Consider the following 16673-nt stretch of genomic DNA (forward strand, 5'->3'; position numbering starts at 1 on the left):
ATCATGATAAACGCCTCACACCTGAAGTTTATGAAGTGTTGCTTTCAACTTTTTACTGATGATCATAGGGACAGTCATTGGGATGAGGACAGTCATTGGGATGAGGACATTCATTGGGATGAGGTGGAACGATCTTCGCATTTTTAATCAGTGAGGAGATAGAATAAAAAAAAAAAGACTTTCCTTCGACATTTGTTAAAAAAAAAAAGACTTGAAAAAATAATACGTTATATGCATTTCACTTTTATTCACCTTCATCAGGAACGGTCAAAGCCGATATTTGAAAGCCAATGATGTGTAAGAACCAAACCAGTTGAAGAGCATTATGAAAAGCAAAACGAAAATGCATTGATTGTGTAGGTAAACGGAATTGGTTAGCTTGCTTGCTAGCTGAACCGTGAAGTCATTATAAGGTAAACTATCCTCCTTTAATGGTGTACTAGCCCGACAGATAACGAATCTATTTGTCTGTAGGACTAGACTCATCCGAAAATAGGTTAATCTAACAAGCAAGCTAACCAAAGTTTTTACCTTTACCTACACACTCAATGCGTTTTACTGTAATTCTTCATCAATTTTTGATAACACAATATTGCTGCTAGTGCATGTATATGTTGTGAACTCTATTTTATATTGAATAACATAGGACATGTTTTGAGATAAAAGAAAGATGTATAAAAATTCCCTTCGTCGTATGATCGTTTTGTATAAATTCTGTCGCTATATCGCGGCGAGGGCTATTTAAAATATGACAATGAGACGTTTTTCTTTTTAAATCAGACACAAAGTCTTTCAAATTAAAACAAAAACTTATATTAACGATGTTACCAATGGGTCTTCAATGCAGCGAGAAACTCCCGCAATGACTTGCCCTTAAACACATGTATACTAGTTCAGTAATAATGGACGTCATACTAATCTCCGAAGACTGTACCAGGAGAATACTAACACTATATTATCGTTTATGTGAACAAGACATACATTTACCTACTTATGGTATGGACCCAGACATTCTCATGAACAGAGTTATTTCAAACATTTGATTTGTAAAAATTCCGTTGTTTGCAGTCTTGCAAAAGGAAAATCCAAAGACCAATCTAATTAAAATTAAATCTCTCACTCGCTCATTTTTTAATGCTTTTGAGTGAGTGAGAGATATAATTTTAATAAGATTGATCCAAAGACCATTTTACAATGTACAAACATGAAGGTTACCAACACCTAACACGTGAGCGAGATGGGACATTTATAACACGTTTACTCATGGAATAATACTGATGAATGTATATGTTTCCCGAGGGATAAACACTTATCATGGATCGATAAATTCTAAATTTGTCAACCGAAGTACATCGAAATAACTGTTATAACCAAATATTTATGTCAATCATTTGAAGGCAACTACCTTATTGAAGATGCATCGTAGAATCAGAAGTTATAAAAATGCAATACAAGTTTCTGAATCAAGCGGAATATCCTTATACAAAAGTAATACGACCGTTAGTTCAGTGCACATTATTATGCTTATTCTTTAGTTTTCTATGTTGTGTCATGTGTACTATTGTTTGTCTGTTTGTCTGTTTGTCTTTTCCATTTTTAGCCATGGCGTTGTCAGTTTATTTTCGATTTATGAGTTTGACTGTCACTCTGGTATCTTTCGTCCCTCTTTTATCGCACATATAACAACTAGTTTTATTTATCTTTTTATAATTCCAGAATGTCAGTCTGGTTTTAGAAATGAGGATTTTAGCAATACTACTGATATGTGTATTTGTGAGACCGGGTGAACAACGACTGAAGACTTATTGTTTCGATTATCCAATACTTCCATATTATACAGACGCTTACTTACCTATTAATGAGTGCTATTTTCTGCGGAAGGGTCCACAATACGGTACTAGTATTATAACTCATTATGAATATTGGTAATTTACCGTCTATTTTTTTTTTATAGACCATTGCATATACTAGCGTTGTCTTAGCCTTATTTGGCACATTTTGGGGATTTTTTTTAATGATCTTCAACTTTGTATTTCATTTGGCCTAACTGGTTTTTTTTTTCGAATGACACTGTTATTAAAAAAATTGACAACACGTTTAATAATTTCAATGCGTCCGAATCGCTTTTCTGGATTAACCTTCATCAGGAACGCTCATCAGAAACGCTCAAAGCCAAATATTTGAAATCCGAGGATGTATAAGTACCGAAACCGTTGAAGAGCTATATGACAAAAATACCTAAAATTGATAGCCATATTCATCTTAAGTCAACTTTGCCTGAGGGGGTTGAAACCTTAGTTTCTTATAAGTGTTATAACGACGACAATCGCCTCTGGTGTACAACATTACGAACCTAACTCTTTAGTGGTTTTGACAAGGAACACGTTAATACCCTTTTATATATTTTACAATATAAACGGAATACATTAAAGGAACCACTGGCGGAGAAGGAGCACATTACCTCAGTTAGTGAACACGTACGTGTTGCCCAAATTTTATTTGATATACATAGCTGTGTTGTATTTAGTGGGCCATTACTTTGCCTTTAGCAATAGCGTTCTCTTTTCTCTCTCTCTTCTATCCTTGCAATTGATTAGAAACTAAAATGAACTATTTAGCATTCAAACGATGCGTTTGGATATACGAATCTTCTGTTAAGACCTGTGTTGATCGAAACCTGTAACTGTTATCAACATTAAACAATCGCAATTTTCGCAAAATAAAAAAAAATATTTGAACAACATAATTAATTACAGATTACTGAACGAGTACACATTTTTGTTTAGGGCCCAGCTGAAGCCCGCCTCCGGGTACGGGATTTTTTCGCTGTGTTAAAGACCCAGGACAGTGACTGTTTTCTGTTCATTGGACATTTCCAATTTCCATTCTCAATTTTATATACCTTTTACCGACGTGTATATGTTATGGGATTTTCTTATTGCTGAAGGCCGTACATTTGTTTATAACTGCTAATTTAAGCCCCAGTCCCTCTAGACCACGATCGCACCACGCTCACCACGATAACGATCTGAAATAAATAAAAATCGTGGTGAGGTCGCGGTATGAGCGGCATGAAAATGTAAATTTTCGTTGCTTTCACGATGCTAAATACGTCCTCATTACGCTTCTACAACGATCCGCTACGATTATGCCACATTCTCACAGCGCTTATTCTGCGACCTCACTACGCTTATCAAGATCTGTCCACGCTCAACACGTTCTCACTACGACCGTACCACGAGTAATCCGATTGCAACACGATCTTACCACGCTTCTTCTGCGATTATAGCACGTTCTTACCACGATTATACCGCGATCTATTCTACGCTCTCAGCAATAACGTCAACATCGTGTTCCATATGAATACAGTTCCATTTCTTATTTTCTGATTAATACGTTTTCTCGAAAACAATAGTAATGCCACGAAAAATCTACTAGAACACGTGGGCGTTGTGTAGAGGCAGAAGGAGCTCTGATAGTAACGAATCTTGATCAAGTAGTTATGTCGGACCGACCAATTCGACGTAAATTAAAACCTATTGCTGGTCTATAAAGCTGAATTGACGATATTTTAGTGAACGATAGCAGAGATGACAGAGATATGTCAATAGATATAGGAAGATGTGGTATGAGTGCCAATGAAACAACTCTCCATCGCCAAGTAACTATTTTTAAAAGTAAACCATTATAGGCCAAGGAACGGCCTTCAACACGGAGCCTTGGCTCGCACCGAACAGCCAGCTATAAAGGGTCTCCAAAATTACTAGTGTTAAACCATACAAACGGGAAAATCAACGGTTTAATCTATATGAAAACGAGAAGCATGGTTGAGCCGTAAGACAAATTAAATGAACAAGAAGTCCCAATTACATACAGACAAACAAAACCTTGAGATATTTAATATATTTAATGTGAAAATTACAATGAGAATGATGATCGTAGTATGAGCGTATTCAGGTCGTAAGAAGAGCATGATGAGGACGGCAAGGTCGTGCTAGAATCGTACTATGGTCGTGAATAGCGTAGTATAGTCGTAGTGGAAGCGTAGTTTGGTCGCAGTGAGAACGTGATGGTCGTAGTGAGGTTGTAATAACGTCGCAATGAGATCGTAGCGCAGTTTCTCCAAATAGAATCACGCTTTCGCAACGCTCTCGCTACGATGGTACAGCGACCTTTGCGATCTTACTACGATCTTAGTGCGCTCTCACTACGCTTCTACTACGATCTGATTTCGCCACGACCGCACCACGATGGTTTTGAACATGTTCAAAGTTAGCCACGCTCATCACGACCTCACTACGACCGTGATACGACCTTACTGCGATCTACACGATCGTACTACGATCATCAAAATTTGCATTTTTTTTCACAGATCGTAGTGCGATCGTGGCCTAGTGGGACTGGGGGTTTACATCCACTTAATCATAACATACTAATTTTGCGAAATTTCAAATTTTTAAAACAAAAGACGAAACCTAACTGAATATAGCTGCCCTTCATTTTTTGTTGTGACGACAGAAAATTAGATATTCATAAACGGATCGATGCTAAATAACGATATGCACCGTATCAATATCAAACCTAATATAAAGGCATACAGCTGTGCTAATCCCTTTGAATATTTCTATTCACTATATGAGTAGTATACATACCTGCAGTACAGACATTTCTACGTATTGTTATATAGATCTAAGGTTTCCTTTTATTCACACTTTCGATTCATATACATTTCGTTTGAATTGGAATTTCACGAACAGCTTTTGTTTTATGATCGAAAAGTTACAAACAACGTATACATAAAAAGTTAAAAACTATATCCATATCTGCGTCTAATTCAAGAACCACGAAGAAATAACAGTATACATGGATCTTGACAGAAGTTTGAAAAAAATATACGATTGATAACTGTATATAAACAAATACTAGATAAATAAATTTAACACTCTGACTCTTACATACAATTACAAAACAAAACTACGATTTTGGGCAGTAAATAACAGTGCTAAAATTTAATCTTATTTTGACTTCAAATTACATCTAGTCAAAAGCTAACTCGGATGCCAAATAGAATGAAATTCAAAACAGTGTGGCTGTGGCCATTGATTGACACATTAAATTCATCCATTGACTTCACTGGGGTAAAGCTGATGACCGTAACTGCATTCACGGTCATCCCAAGATGTCGGATGAAAAATTAGGTCAGTTTCTGTATTGTCTGTTAAAGTGTTTCTATATCATTTTCTTTACAAATCATACATTGAAACGATGTAAATTTATAAAAGAATCACTCGAAAATCACTAATTACTTCCGAGAAATGTGCATGAAACGGGAAATTCGATTTGAAAAAATCGTTAAGATGACCGTAAATCATAATCAAAATATTTTCAAGATGACCGTAACATAAAACAAGGATGACCGTGATTGGTAAAAAGATGACCGTAACTTGTAAAGGATGACCGTAATTTGTAAAGACTGACTGTAATTTATATAGGACGACCGTAACTTTTATAGGATGACCATCAATTCTAAGAAATATCCGTATTGTATTCAAAGCTTTTTTGTTGAGTTTGTCGATCTCAATAGGGGCTCGGTTAGCGGATATAAATATGTTTCATAAATTTCTTTTTTTTAAACTATAATATAATTGGCCATATTTAGGATTTATAACAATGATAGTAAATTGCATATTTCTCGTAAACAATGAAATATTTATTGATATCGACGTTCAAATTTTAACACAAATTTACAGCGATACGACGAAAATTTGAAGAAACATGAATGTGTCCCTAGTACACGGATGCCTCATCTACACTATCATTTTCTATGTTTAGTGGACTATGAAAATGGGATAAAACTGTAATTTGGCATTAGAATTAAAAAGATCATTCCATAGGGAAAATGTGTACTAAGTTTCAATTTTATTTAACTTGAAGCTGGATAAACGGACAAACAAACAGACGAACGGACGAACGTACGCACAGACCAGAAAAACATAATGCCAATAAATGGAGCATTAATAATACATACGAATATTTGGTAATCGAGCCCATGTGTATGGGTCCAGAGGAAGCAGATTAAAATCTCAATTTGTCTTGATATATGCAGGCGGAAACACTTTTGTAATAGAACAAAAGAATCGAAGCTCTGTGTTTATCGAGAAAGCGATAAAAGTTAACTGTAATGTTTGATATAGTAACAAAATTTTAAAAAGTTAATAGAAACAAATAAAACGACAATTTTCTTATTTTAAAAACACCATTTGCATAAGTTTTCAATGTATCTATTACATAGTAATGCAAAACAATAAGATATCAAGTCGACGACATGGTTCTTATCGGGGTCTTTTATAGCTGACTATACGGTATGGGCGTTGCTCATTGTTGAAGGCCTTACGGTTACCTATAGTTGTTAATGTTTGTATCATTTTGGTCTTTTCTGGATAGCTGTCTCATTGGCAATAATACCACATCTTCTTTTTTATATATATTATCTATAAGTTGGATGTAGAAAATGCATAACCTCCGATTTTTTTTATCACGGACGGAGAACATATCAATCTTTCAGTTCAGAAATTTTCGTGTCTGCCCTTCCATTATGTGAATCAAGAAAAAATTCCCCAAAACAGGTAACGATTGTATCGAAAAGAAAACAATCGAGTGCACCTTTTTATGTTAGGGCATGTTTGGGGTGTATATTTTGTCTTTAAAACGTACAAAGCAAGAGTATTTTATATAGCATCTCGCTTCAGATTCTATCATTATTATATATCAAAGCAACAGGTTGACTTTATAACGTAAAAAAATGACAGTACGAAAAGATGAAATATATGGGTCAATTGAGATACCTATCTAATGAATCACAAAAACAGAGTAGGTGTGTTCGAATAGCTACTTTTTTTCTAAAAGTACTTGACGACAGTCTTTTAATTTGGATGATGAAAATGTGTGTGTGATAACTATGGTTATAATCTTCAACCACTGAAAATGTTTAGTCTGCCCTTCCACGAAATATTTAATTAGAATTTTTTTAAATGCTTAAGAATTTTCAAAAATTCCATCTGACATCCAAACAGACAATATTTTTAAGTTGAATCAATGCAGACAAGATCATTAACTAATGCTCATTAGCTAGTAGATACATTTGTATTTTAAAATATAACTGACATATAACGATCGATCGTAATGGTGCTATGTGGATAAATTTATCAGTTTTCAAGAGCAAAATTGGCAGAGCGTCATCCCTACAATGGCTTCCATTTCTACGACTGTGAGCATGAACTGGCGTAATGGGGAGATAATTTTGAAGAAGTAGAATCCTGACTGTATGAATTACATTTCTGTATATATACAAATTGACAACGTTCCGCCTTGTGATACGCTTTTCGTACAATACTATTTTAAGGATCTACTTTGCTGGAGCTCACCTTCACTAGTTTATTCGAATGATATTTTCAAAATATTTCTGTTATTTTATTTGCACGACAAAATGAAAGACGATATAATATCAATGGGTGTACATGCAATTTTTTGGCATTTTTAAAAATGTGTATTTATTATATGTCATTAAAATGAATCCCAGAAACCAAAAAAAAAATCTTTTGTCGAGCAGTTGAAGGCTGTGCACCGCATGTCTTTTGGCAAATTCATTTTAAAAATTGAACCCTCTACTGTAAAAAAGATACATATGGTAATCTTTGCATTTGAAGCACGTCTTATTTTCTTCTACCTATAGGATAAAACTTTGATATTAATATGTATATACCAACACGATTAATCATTTGATACAAAAAGATAGTTATATAAATACGGATATTTCTTAGAATTGAGGGTCATCCTTTAAAAGTTACGGTCATCATTTACAAATTACGGTCATCTTAAAAGCAGTTACGGTCAGCCTTGTTATGAATCGCTGATTCTGTTACGGTCATCTCGATTGTGATTTACGGTCATCTTGGCGATTTTTTCAAATCGAATTTCCCGTTTCATGCACATTTCTCAGAAGTAATTAGTGATTTCCGAGTGATTCTTTTATAAATTTACATCGTTTCAATGTATGATTTGTAAAGAAAATGATATAGAAACACTTTAACAGACAATACAGAAACTGACCTAATTTTTCATCCGACATCTTGGGATGACCGTGAATGCAGTTACGGTCATCAGCTTTACCCCAGTGGACTTGACCAATTTACGTGAACGTTTGTCTGTAACGACCACTGTTCACGACGTACCTACGATAGACATTTAAACTGTGGGGTCACCAAAGGTTTCTTAACGCCTTTAATTATAAAATAATTCGAAAAATTAATCAGGAATAACCTTTATGTTTTGATTTATTTTATATAATTGATATAAATCAAAACATCGTGTTATTTCTGATTAATTTTTTCGAATTACTTTATTAAGGTGTTGAGAACCTTTGGTGACCCCATAGTTTAAGTGTCTTTAAATAGTACACAGTGAGCAATGGTCGTTACAGACAAACGTTCACGTAAATTGTCCCAGTCAATGGATGAATTTGATGTATCAATCAATGGCCACAGCCACACTGTTTTGAATTTCATTCTAAAGTGATGAAAAGCTTTCAAGGAAAGCATGTATGATAATACAGTCGTAAGAACTTAGTTGTTGTTTGGTGTATTGATTTATTCTGACTATTATTTTTATTTGTTTGTTTGTTTCAGAACTCTTCTTCATGCTTCTCCTGTTGTTACCGGGAAGTGGCGACATGGTCGACACTGTTATTCCACCAGTCCCAACACCGACGAAATAAGCAAAGAATTGGATGCACAGACTCGGAGACAATCTTTGTCAGATTGATGTTTAATTTTGAAATGCAACATTTGGTTAAACTTTACTTTATGACTATTTTGCTTTGAAATGTTAACTAACTTGATGCTAGTCGAGTATACACACTTATCCCCTTGTTATTTCATAAGATTTAAGGGAATTAAACTAGGGCTAAAATACAGCTATGACGTAAACTGTTAAACCAAGTGCTGCATATTTCTCAACTCATATTTCTGGTATAAAGAGTTATTTGTATATTGTTTATATTGTTTTATCCTGACGTTTTTCCTTTATGATATTTCCCTCTTAAAAATTGTAAGCCGAACAAAAAAGTTTGAAATTACAAAATAGAGCATTAACACTTTTAAAACGAAAACACACAAAAAACACGGCAAAACAACAACAACATAAAAACAAACAACAGTCTAGAGAATTAGTATCACGACCCAACCGACTAATTCCATGTGATCAGGAAAGGATAAGGAGATCCTTTAAAGTTTTGGCACCGTTGCGTTGCTGATGGTACTACACATTCTATGGTTATTAATTCTCATTGAGGAAACGAGGACTTGATGGTGGCTACGACCATTAAAAAACGTACAGCAAAAAAAAAAAAAAAATATTAGAAAAAGAAAGATTAATATGTAAATGTTGCACCAATATCTTTAATACTTTTTGTATTACTTGCTAGTTTCTACAACTGACAACGATTTTCTTTTACAAAAAAATTGGATAAAAAATCATCTATACCATTTTACTTTCCTAATCACAAAACAATACAACAAAATACACATCCGATTAGGGACCAATATAAAAATTGAGAAATTTCAAAACACGGAGACGCTTGTAAAATCGGAGTTTTCATCAGCCCAGTAGTCGGCACTTCTATGTTGACATGAATTATCATATATGCCACTGTCGTTATTATGAATTAACTGATAACAAAACGGACATTTTCGAAATACTAAGGATTTTCTAACCCATGATTAGCTTACCTAAGCTGTATTTTGGAAAAAAAAAAATTCCGTCCATCTTCACATCAGTTCTCAACTTTTAACATTCTAGATGTCTTTTGTTTTTTTAGTCGCTTGTTATTATATAGAGAATAATACATGGCAAAATCCGTATCATATGTCGTATCATCCCGAGACATCAATATCAGCCCAAGGGCCTTTAGGCCCGAGGGATGATATTGGTCGAGGGTGATATGGCATGTGATACGGATTTTGCCATGTATTATACACTTTATCATATATTTCAACAGAAGAGTATTATATTATATGAACTGTTTTCTGATCCATAGCACTAGGTTACCTTCAGTTCTACTTTTGTCTTGTTTCAAAGGCCTTAAAAGAACTGCTCAATTACTTATCCGAAGCACCTGGGTTACCTTACAATTTGCGTGCTGTTGTTTTAAAAATATTTTGTTTATTATTGTATTAATTTGTGTGTTTTGTATTTTTCATAGTTGCATTTAGTGTGCCAAAAAATATGAAAACTTGACGTTCGTGACGTCACATATAATATGAAAACTCGACGTTCGTGACGTCACATACCAAACAATGACGTCATTCAAAAAATTTACCTATTTTGATGAAAATTTTTCTTAAGCAAAAACAAAACCAAAACTGACTTTTATTATGTAAAAAAAAAAAAAAAAAAAAAAAGTAGGGGTGTGATAAAGGGTAGGGGTGTGATAAAGGGTATGCGATAAAGGGTAGGGGTGTGATAAAGGGTATGCGATAAAGGGTGCGCATCAAAGTTGCGCGATATGGATTAAACAGCAGGCTATTTATCACATATGCAAAACTACTGTATTTATTACTAAACATATGATAAATAGACAATAACTGTTTAGTGTCTTTAAATATCAGCTGTATTTGTACGAGGCTAGGAAACAAGGTGTATGCGAGCTTTTAGCGAGCTATTACACCTGTTTCGAGCCGAGTACAAATACAGCTGATATTTAAAGACACTATAAACAGTTATTGTCTTTATCCTGCAATTAATTCTGTATATTATTTGTGTTTTGAAAGACACAAAAACACATATTTTGCATTTATTTTCGATTTGAAATCCCTTGAGGCCCGTGTAGTAATACGATATGTAGTAATCACACATTCAGCAGAAGACGGGTTCGCAAAAAAAAAGAATCTCGAATGGTCAACAATAATACATCGCTCAAGGTGAATAATTATTTATTTTAACATAACAACTAATTTCAACAGTAAAAACAAATAACAAAACATTGTTCAATTTGAGACAGGAGTGTACGAGTTGTCCTACGCTTCAAACTCGACATTCACTAAAAATGCATGCTGAAATTGACATGGTTGTTTTTGTTACACAATCATACACATTCAAGTTTTGAAATCGGTAGTTGTCATCGTAGAAAACTCAAAAGACTGCTGTTCATGTGTGTATGTTATCAGAAAATTGGTGTGATTCTTATTGATCTAATTTTAAAAGAAATGTTTGAAAACAAACAGAACGTATAAAAGTAATCGTTAATTCGCAATTGATACGTCATTGGAATGCGACTCCAATACACATTCTGAGGTCACGTAGGTTCATACAATACTCAGTCCGGCAGTGGGCGGAGCTTTAAAGCGATATCTGTATAGTATACAGATACAGCATAGCGATATCTGTAGGGCTGTATCTGTATAGTAGGACACCCAATTGCAGGATAAATCAATTTATCCTGCAATTGGGTGTTCTACTATACAGATACAGCCCTACAGATATCGCTATGCTGTATCTGTATACTATACAGATATCGCTTAAAAGCTCCGCCCACTGCCGGACTGAGTATTGTTTGAACCTGTGTGACCTCAGAATGTGTATTCCAGTTGCATTCCAATGACGATGACAATTGTCGATTTCAAAACTTGAATGTGTATGATTGTGTTACAAAATCAACCATGTCAATTTCAGCATGCATGTTTAGTGAATGTCAAGTCTGAAGCGTAGGACAACTCGTACACTTCTGTTTCAAATTGGACAATGTTTTGTTATTTGTTTTTACTGTTGAAATTAGTTGTTATGTTAAAATAGATAATTATTCACCTTGAGCGATGTATTATTGTTGACCATTCGAGATTCTTTTTTGCGAACCCGTCTTCAGCGTAATGTGTGATATTGATATCACTACGCGGGCCTCAAGGGATTACAAATCGAAAATAAATGCTAAATATGTTAGTTTTTGTGTCTTTAAAAACACAAACAATATACAGAATTAATTGCAGGATAAAGACAATAACTGTTTAGTGTCTTTAAATATCAGCTGTATTTGTACTCGGCTCGAAACAGATGTAGTAGCTCGCTAAAAGCTCGCATACACCTTGTTTCCTAGCCTCGTACAAATACAGCTGATATTTAAAGACACTAAACAGTTATTGTCTATGTATTACGTAACATTTTTCATTCATGTTGCTCTACTTTTCAATACCAAACTACTTGTATGTCATTCGATATACACGCCTTTTTGAAATTACACTTAAAATAACTTGTCGGATCGGTTCTCATATGTTGTGATTTTAATTCGATTGGCTAGAATTGAAGTATAGGTTTCAAGACCCAAATCAACAAATATTGCTTCATGTTGAGATAGATTAAACTTGTAACTTCCTACAACTGTATTTTTGAAACTTGCATGCACAGTAAATTGTAAACTTTTGTCGTAAATCAACACGCATATTTGTTAATGTAAATACATGGGAGTTTAAAACGGAAAAAAAGACCAGGAGAAACAAAATGACACTTCGACGCACACAGTACTTATAATAGTGTGGTCTGATCGAACACTTGCACAACATTGGAACAAATTGTCTAAAAGACTTAGATGCAAAAGACAACTACCAATGAACATGCTTTCCGTGTTTCTAAGTATAATGTTGTGCCATAGCATAAACCAGAAATATATGTAAACAGATTTTAGCCAGGTTTTTGATGTGCGTTTGATGGGTAGCTTAACAAAGGTGTGTTGGTTCGTACTGAACACGGGTTTGTTTAAACTCACCACATATTGTGTTTGTACCAAGTCGGGGCTTTTTGACTCTGTTTTTGTAAGTCTCTGATGATTGGGGGTTGGAGTTGTCTACTGTATTGTCGTATTTGTTGGTTGTGATTGTTAATCTTTTCAATGTATAACAAATCTGACAACATTTTTCACACTCAGATTTATTTGAAACAGACAATATGAAAATTATCAACGCCAGGTTAACTATTTATGAAATGTTGTACAAGAATGCACCGCCGTTGAAACATGCCACTAGTAAATTGTTTTGGTTTGGATCAAAATGAACACTGTAGGGACAAACTATTCCATCCTTTTCTTCCAGAATTTTTCGCGCGTGTTTACCGTCCGATGTAATTAAAACAACAGAATTATTTCCATTTGAAATAACATACACGTTTTCGTATTTGTCAACGGTAATGCCAAGAGGTACGTTGACCATAGATTGGTCAAGGTATTGCCATTCTTTGTCTCCATTCATTCTGTAACAAGTAACTGTATTGTTGGCATGGTGTGTCACAAATATTTTGTCTGAAGTCGTTGTAACGTAAGTCTGGCAATTTATTGGTACTTCTGGAATTAAGACAGACACCTCATTGTCACGCAAATCTACTGTCTTCAATTCATTTGAACGAGCACCACACATCAATGTATTCCCTCTGTGTGTTATCCCACCACAAAAGTCACCGCTCATACATGTTTTGATAGTTCCTGTATTTATATCAATAACATGAATATCATTCTGTAACCATGTAGTCACCGCAACCGTGTTATCGTCCAGAGACGTAACATCATACAGATTAACAGACGGAAGTGAAATTTCACGTCTTAAATTTCCCATACTATTCATTATCAACAGGCGGTTTCCCTCAGAATAATCCGCGAAAACCATATCGCCATTCTGACAAAAGGTGTTTCCTGTGATACCTGATTTACAAGGAACTTTGAATTGTCTGATCTTAGTCACCTGAATGTCTCCAATAGATTTATTGGCCATACTTGTAAGTAACAGAATCTGTGCCTGTTTATCTTTTTCTGTTGTAAGTACTGCAGAAGAGGCGCTAACATGTGTTGAAATCGACCCAAACGACTTTATTGCTGGAATGTGCATGATATTGTCACTGATGCTGCATTTCAAGTTCAAACATTTCAAACTATTGCTGTCAATCAGAATGGATTGTAGGTACTTTTCCTCCAACATAGCACGTTCTTCTAACTTTTTACTCGCTAGAAATGTTTGAAGGTCAGTTGCATGGTTTTTCATGGCAACTATATTGTTTTGAAGATCCCGAACAGTTGTTATTTTGTCTGCAAGTTGATTCAGTAGGGTCTCAATCTGTGTTTCTATTTTTCGCTCCTCGGAGAGCAGGTCGCGTATAATCTGTTGTTCAAGCTCGTCTAGATGGGTGTTTATTTTATCTCTTACTTGTTTGATTTCGGCATGGAATCCCTGTCGTTGTTCCTTAATCTTTGCAAGATTTCCCTTTCGATCAATAATGATAGTATTGATATTTGTTGCTAAGTCTTTATAGGTTTTTTCAAGATTATCAATCAGCACTGAGGTTTTCGATGATTTAACGATTTCATCAAGATCTAACAAACTTACACATTTTCGATGTTCTGTAGAAATGCAGGTTGGACAGCATAATTTTTCATGGTGTGGACAGTAGTTTTGAAATTTTTTCTCATGATCTTGACAATGGTGTCCAATTGATAAAATGTCGTGTGGTAATTTTTTGTAGTCTTCTGTAGGAATAACTCCATGTTTTCGTGTACCTTTCGATATACTATGGTGCTTTTCACAATCATAACACAGACCTTCATCACATTCAGGACACCAATGATCTGCACATTTGGTAATATGTTGGGCATCACAGATACCACATAAAATGTTTGTTGATGAAGCCATCTGAAATGAAATAAAAAATTGATGATTTCCCTGTATGTATTTCATACGTTCATTTATCGAAATTGTTACCTGAATAAATCATTATTCAGTAAAATGGCACTGTATAGAAAAAACTTGCTGAAGGGATATACAAATTCGTATATGAATTAATGCATGGGGCGCTAACTTTTACGACTTACAATCAGGTAAATTCATACAATTAGTGCAAACAAATCATATAAGAAACCAGGCTTATAATTTTGTAATACAGACAAGCGTTTTGTCAACTAAAGACTCATAAGGGACGCTCGAATAAAATATATAAAAGGCCAATAAAAGCACTAAGTTCAAGAACATTGAGGGTAACACTAACAAATTCAGAAAGATTTTCCCAAATGCAGCGAATGTAATCTATTCCTAGAGTAGGAAGTCCTTATAATTAGTATTTCGAACACTTTATAGTTTTGTAAACAATCCATTATAAATATGATAATATCAATGAAAATTTATGTCAACACAAAACTGATGACTACCGAGGTAGTCATATCATCGGGGAGGAAAGATTCATCTATCTACTGACAAAATATCAAGACAAAACGTATATGTGTTGTTTTTTTTTGTCTTAGAACTTACTTTGAACATCATAATAAGATCCAAAGTCATGTTACTTAAAGCCTATAATAAGGTAATATTAGTTAAATAAAAGTAACAATGTTTAATGTTTCATTATGATGATAGATGATTCTAACTGTAAGGCCATTGACAACGTCTTTACAACACCAATTTGTGTATGACGTTATAGGATTGAAATAACCGAGTGTATTACACATGTGAAATTATCGGTTTTTATTTCAGTTGAAAACCATAGTAATTCATTGCGACTATTGTAATAATGCAGAATAGTGACGTACTTAGAATGTCAAAATAACAGATATGTTAAATACATCAATACTGTACAATAATCTGTTTACTTTTAAGGACGAAAATATGTTGATTGCAACTTAAAATTCAAGGAGTTCTCATAATATTCCCATTTTAACTTCTATTTGAATAATGATTAGTTTTCTGACAGTTCATTAACAGTTGTCTCGATTCCCCTTAAATACTAATTTTTTATTATCTTGTCCAAAAACTCAGTCAATGACTAGGAAGAATATTTTCTTTTTATATTATTATTATGGCAAAATAATCAAACGATCTTACCTGTATCAAAGTTAGGACCTTGACATCTGTTTGCAATGCGTTTGATGTGTTAATTTGAGATTTTGATTACGCCATTTGAAAAGGGTCTTTTCATTTTGTACTTTCCTTGTTTTCGGTGTATTAGTTGTTTTACTGTTAGAGTGTAATCAACGACACGATAGCAGGGAGGACGAATCTCCGTCAAAATAGATAAACAGTTTCATTGAACATGTTGAATGACTGAAATTAGGTAATTCACGAATGGATATGTCGACAAAAAGCTTAACAGTTGTTATGTTTCTGTTAACCAGACTTGAAAATACAATGTTCTTTTCTAATTATACTAAATAGATTTATGACAGTTTTACCGTCCATACAAATGAGGAATTTATAAAGATTTCATTCGTTCTTCTTACAAAATTGATGTTAAATAATCGAGGCACTACGGTCATTACAGAACAAAACATTGTGAATGCAACACCAAACTCAAGTAGGTTTCATAAACATTCCGATTTTAACTTTCTGTTTGAAAAATGGTTTGATGACAACTCATCAACAGTTGTCTCGCTTCCACTTGAATTCTAACTATTAATTATTTTGACCAATATTTGATAGATTCAGTAAAATAAGTAGGAAGAATCTTGTCTTTTTACTATAATTAGAGCAAAATACAACACAATATTACCTGTATAATGTGTTCTTCTCTCTGTAGTAAAGTTCACCTGCTTAAGCTAAATATAGAATGATATATCACAGTCCAACTCTAAGTATGGAAGGTTATTACAGACATAATAA

At 34.1% G+C, this 16673-nt stretch overlaps 1 protein-coding gene and 1 long non-coding RNA gene across 2 annotated transcripts; one reads left to right on the plus strand and one right to left on the minus strand.

Moving 5' to 3' along the window:
- Positions 1-1722: 1722 nt before the first annotated feature.
- On the plus strand, positions 1723-9054 carry LOC139520285 (uncharacterized). The gene is made up of 2 exons (XR_011663853.1): positions 1723-1894; positions 8685-9054. It is a non-coding gene; the product is annotated as an uncharacterized lncRNA (long non-coding RNA).
- Positions 9055-12955: 3901 nt separating this feature from the next.
- Positions 12956-16643, minus strand: LOC139520286 (uncharacterized). The gene is made up of 2 exons (XM_071312801.1): positions 16564-16643; positions 12956-14717 (listed from the first exon to the last, which is right to left on the minus strand). The coding sequence occupies exon 2, from the start codon at positions 14715-14717 to the stop codon at positions 13020-13022; it is 1698 nt and encodes a 565-aa protein (XP_071168902.1). The 5' UTR covers positions 16564-16643; the 3' UTR covers positions 12956-13019.
- Positions 16644-16673: the final 30 nt, after the last annotated feature.

The sequence above is a fragment of the Mytilus edulis genome, chromosome 4, assembly GCF_963676685.1.
Source record: "Mytilus edulis chromosome 4, xbMytEdul2.2, whole genome shotgun sequence".
Taxonomy (NCBI): Eukaryota; Metazoa; Mollusca; class Bivalvia; order Mytilida; family Mytilidae; genus Mytilus; species Mytilus edulis.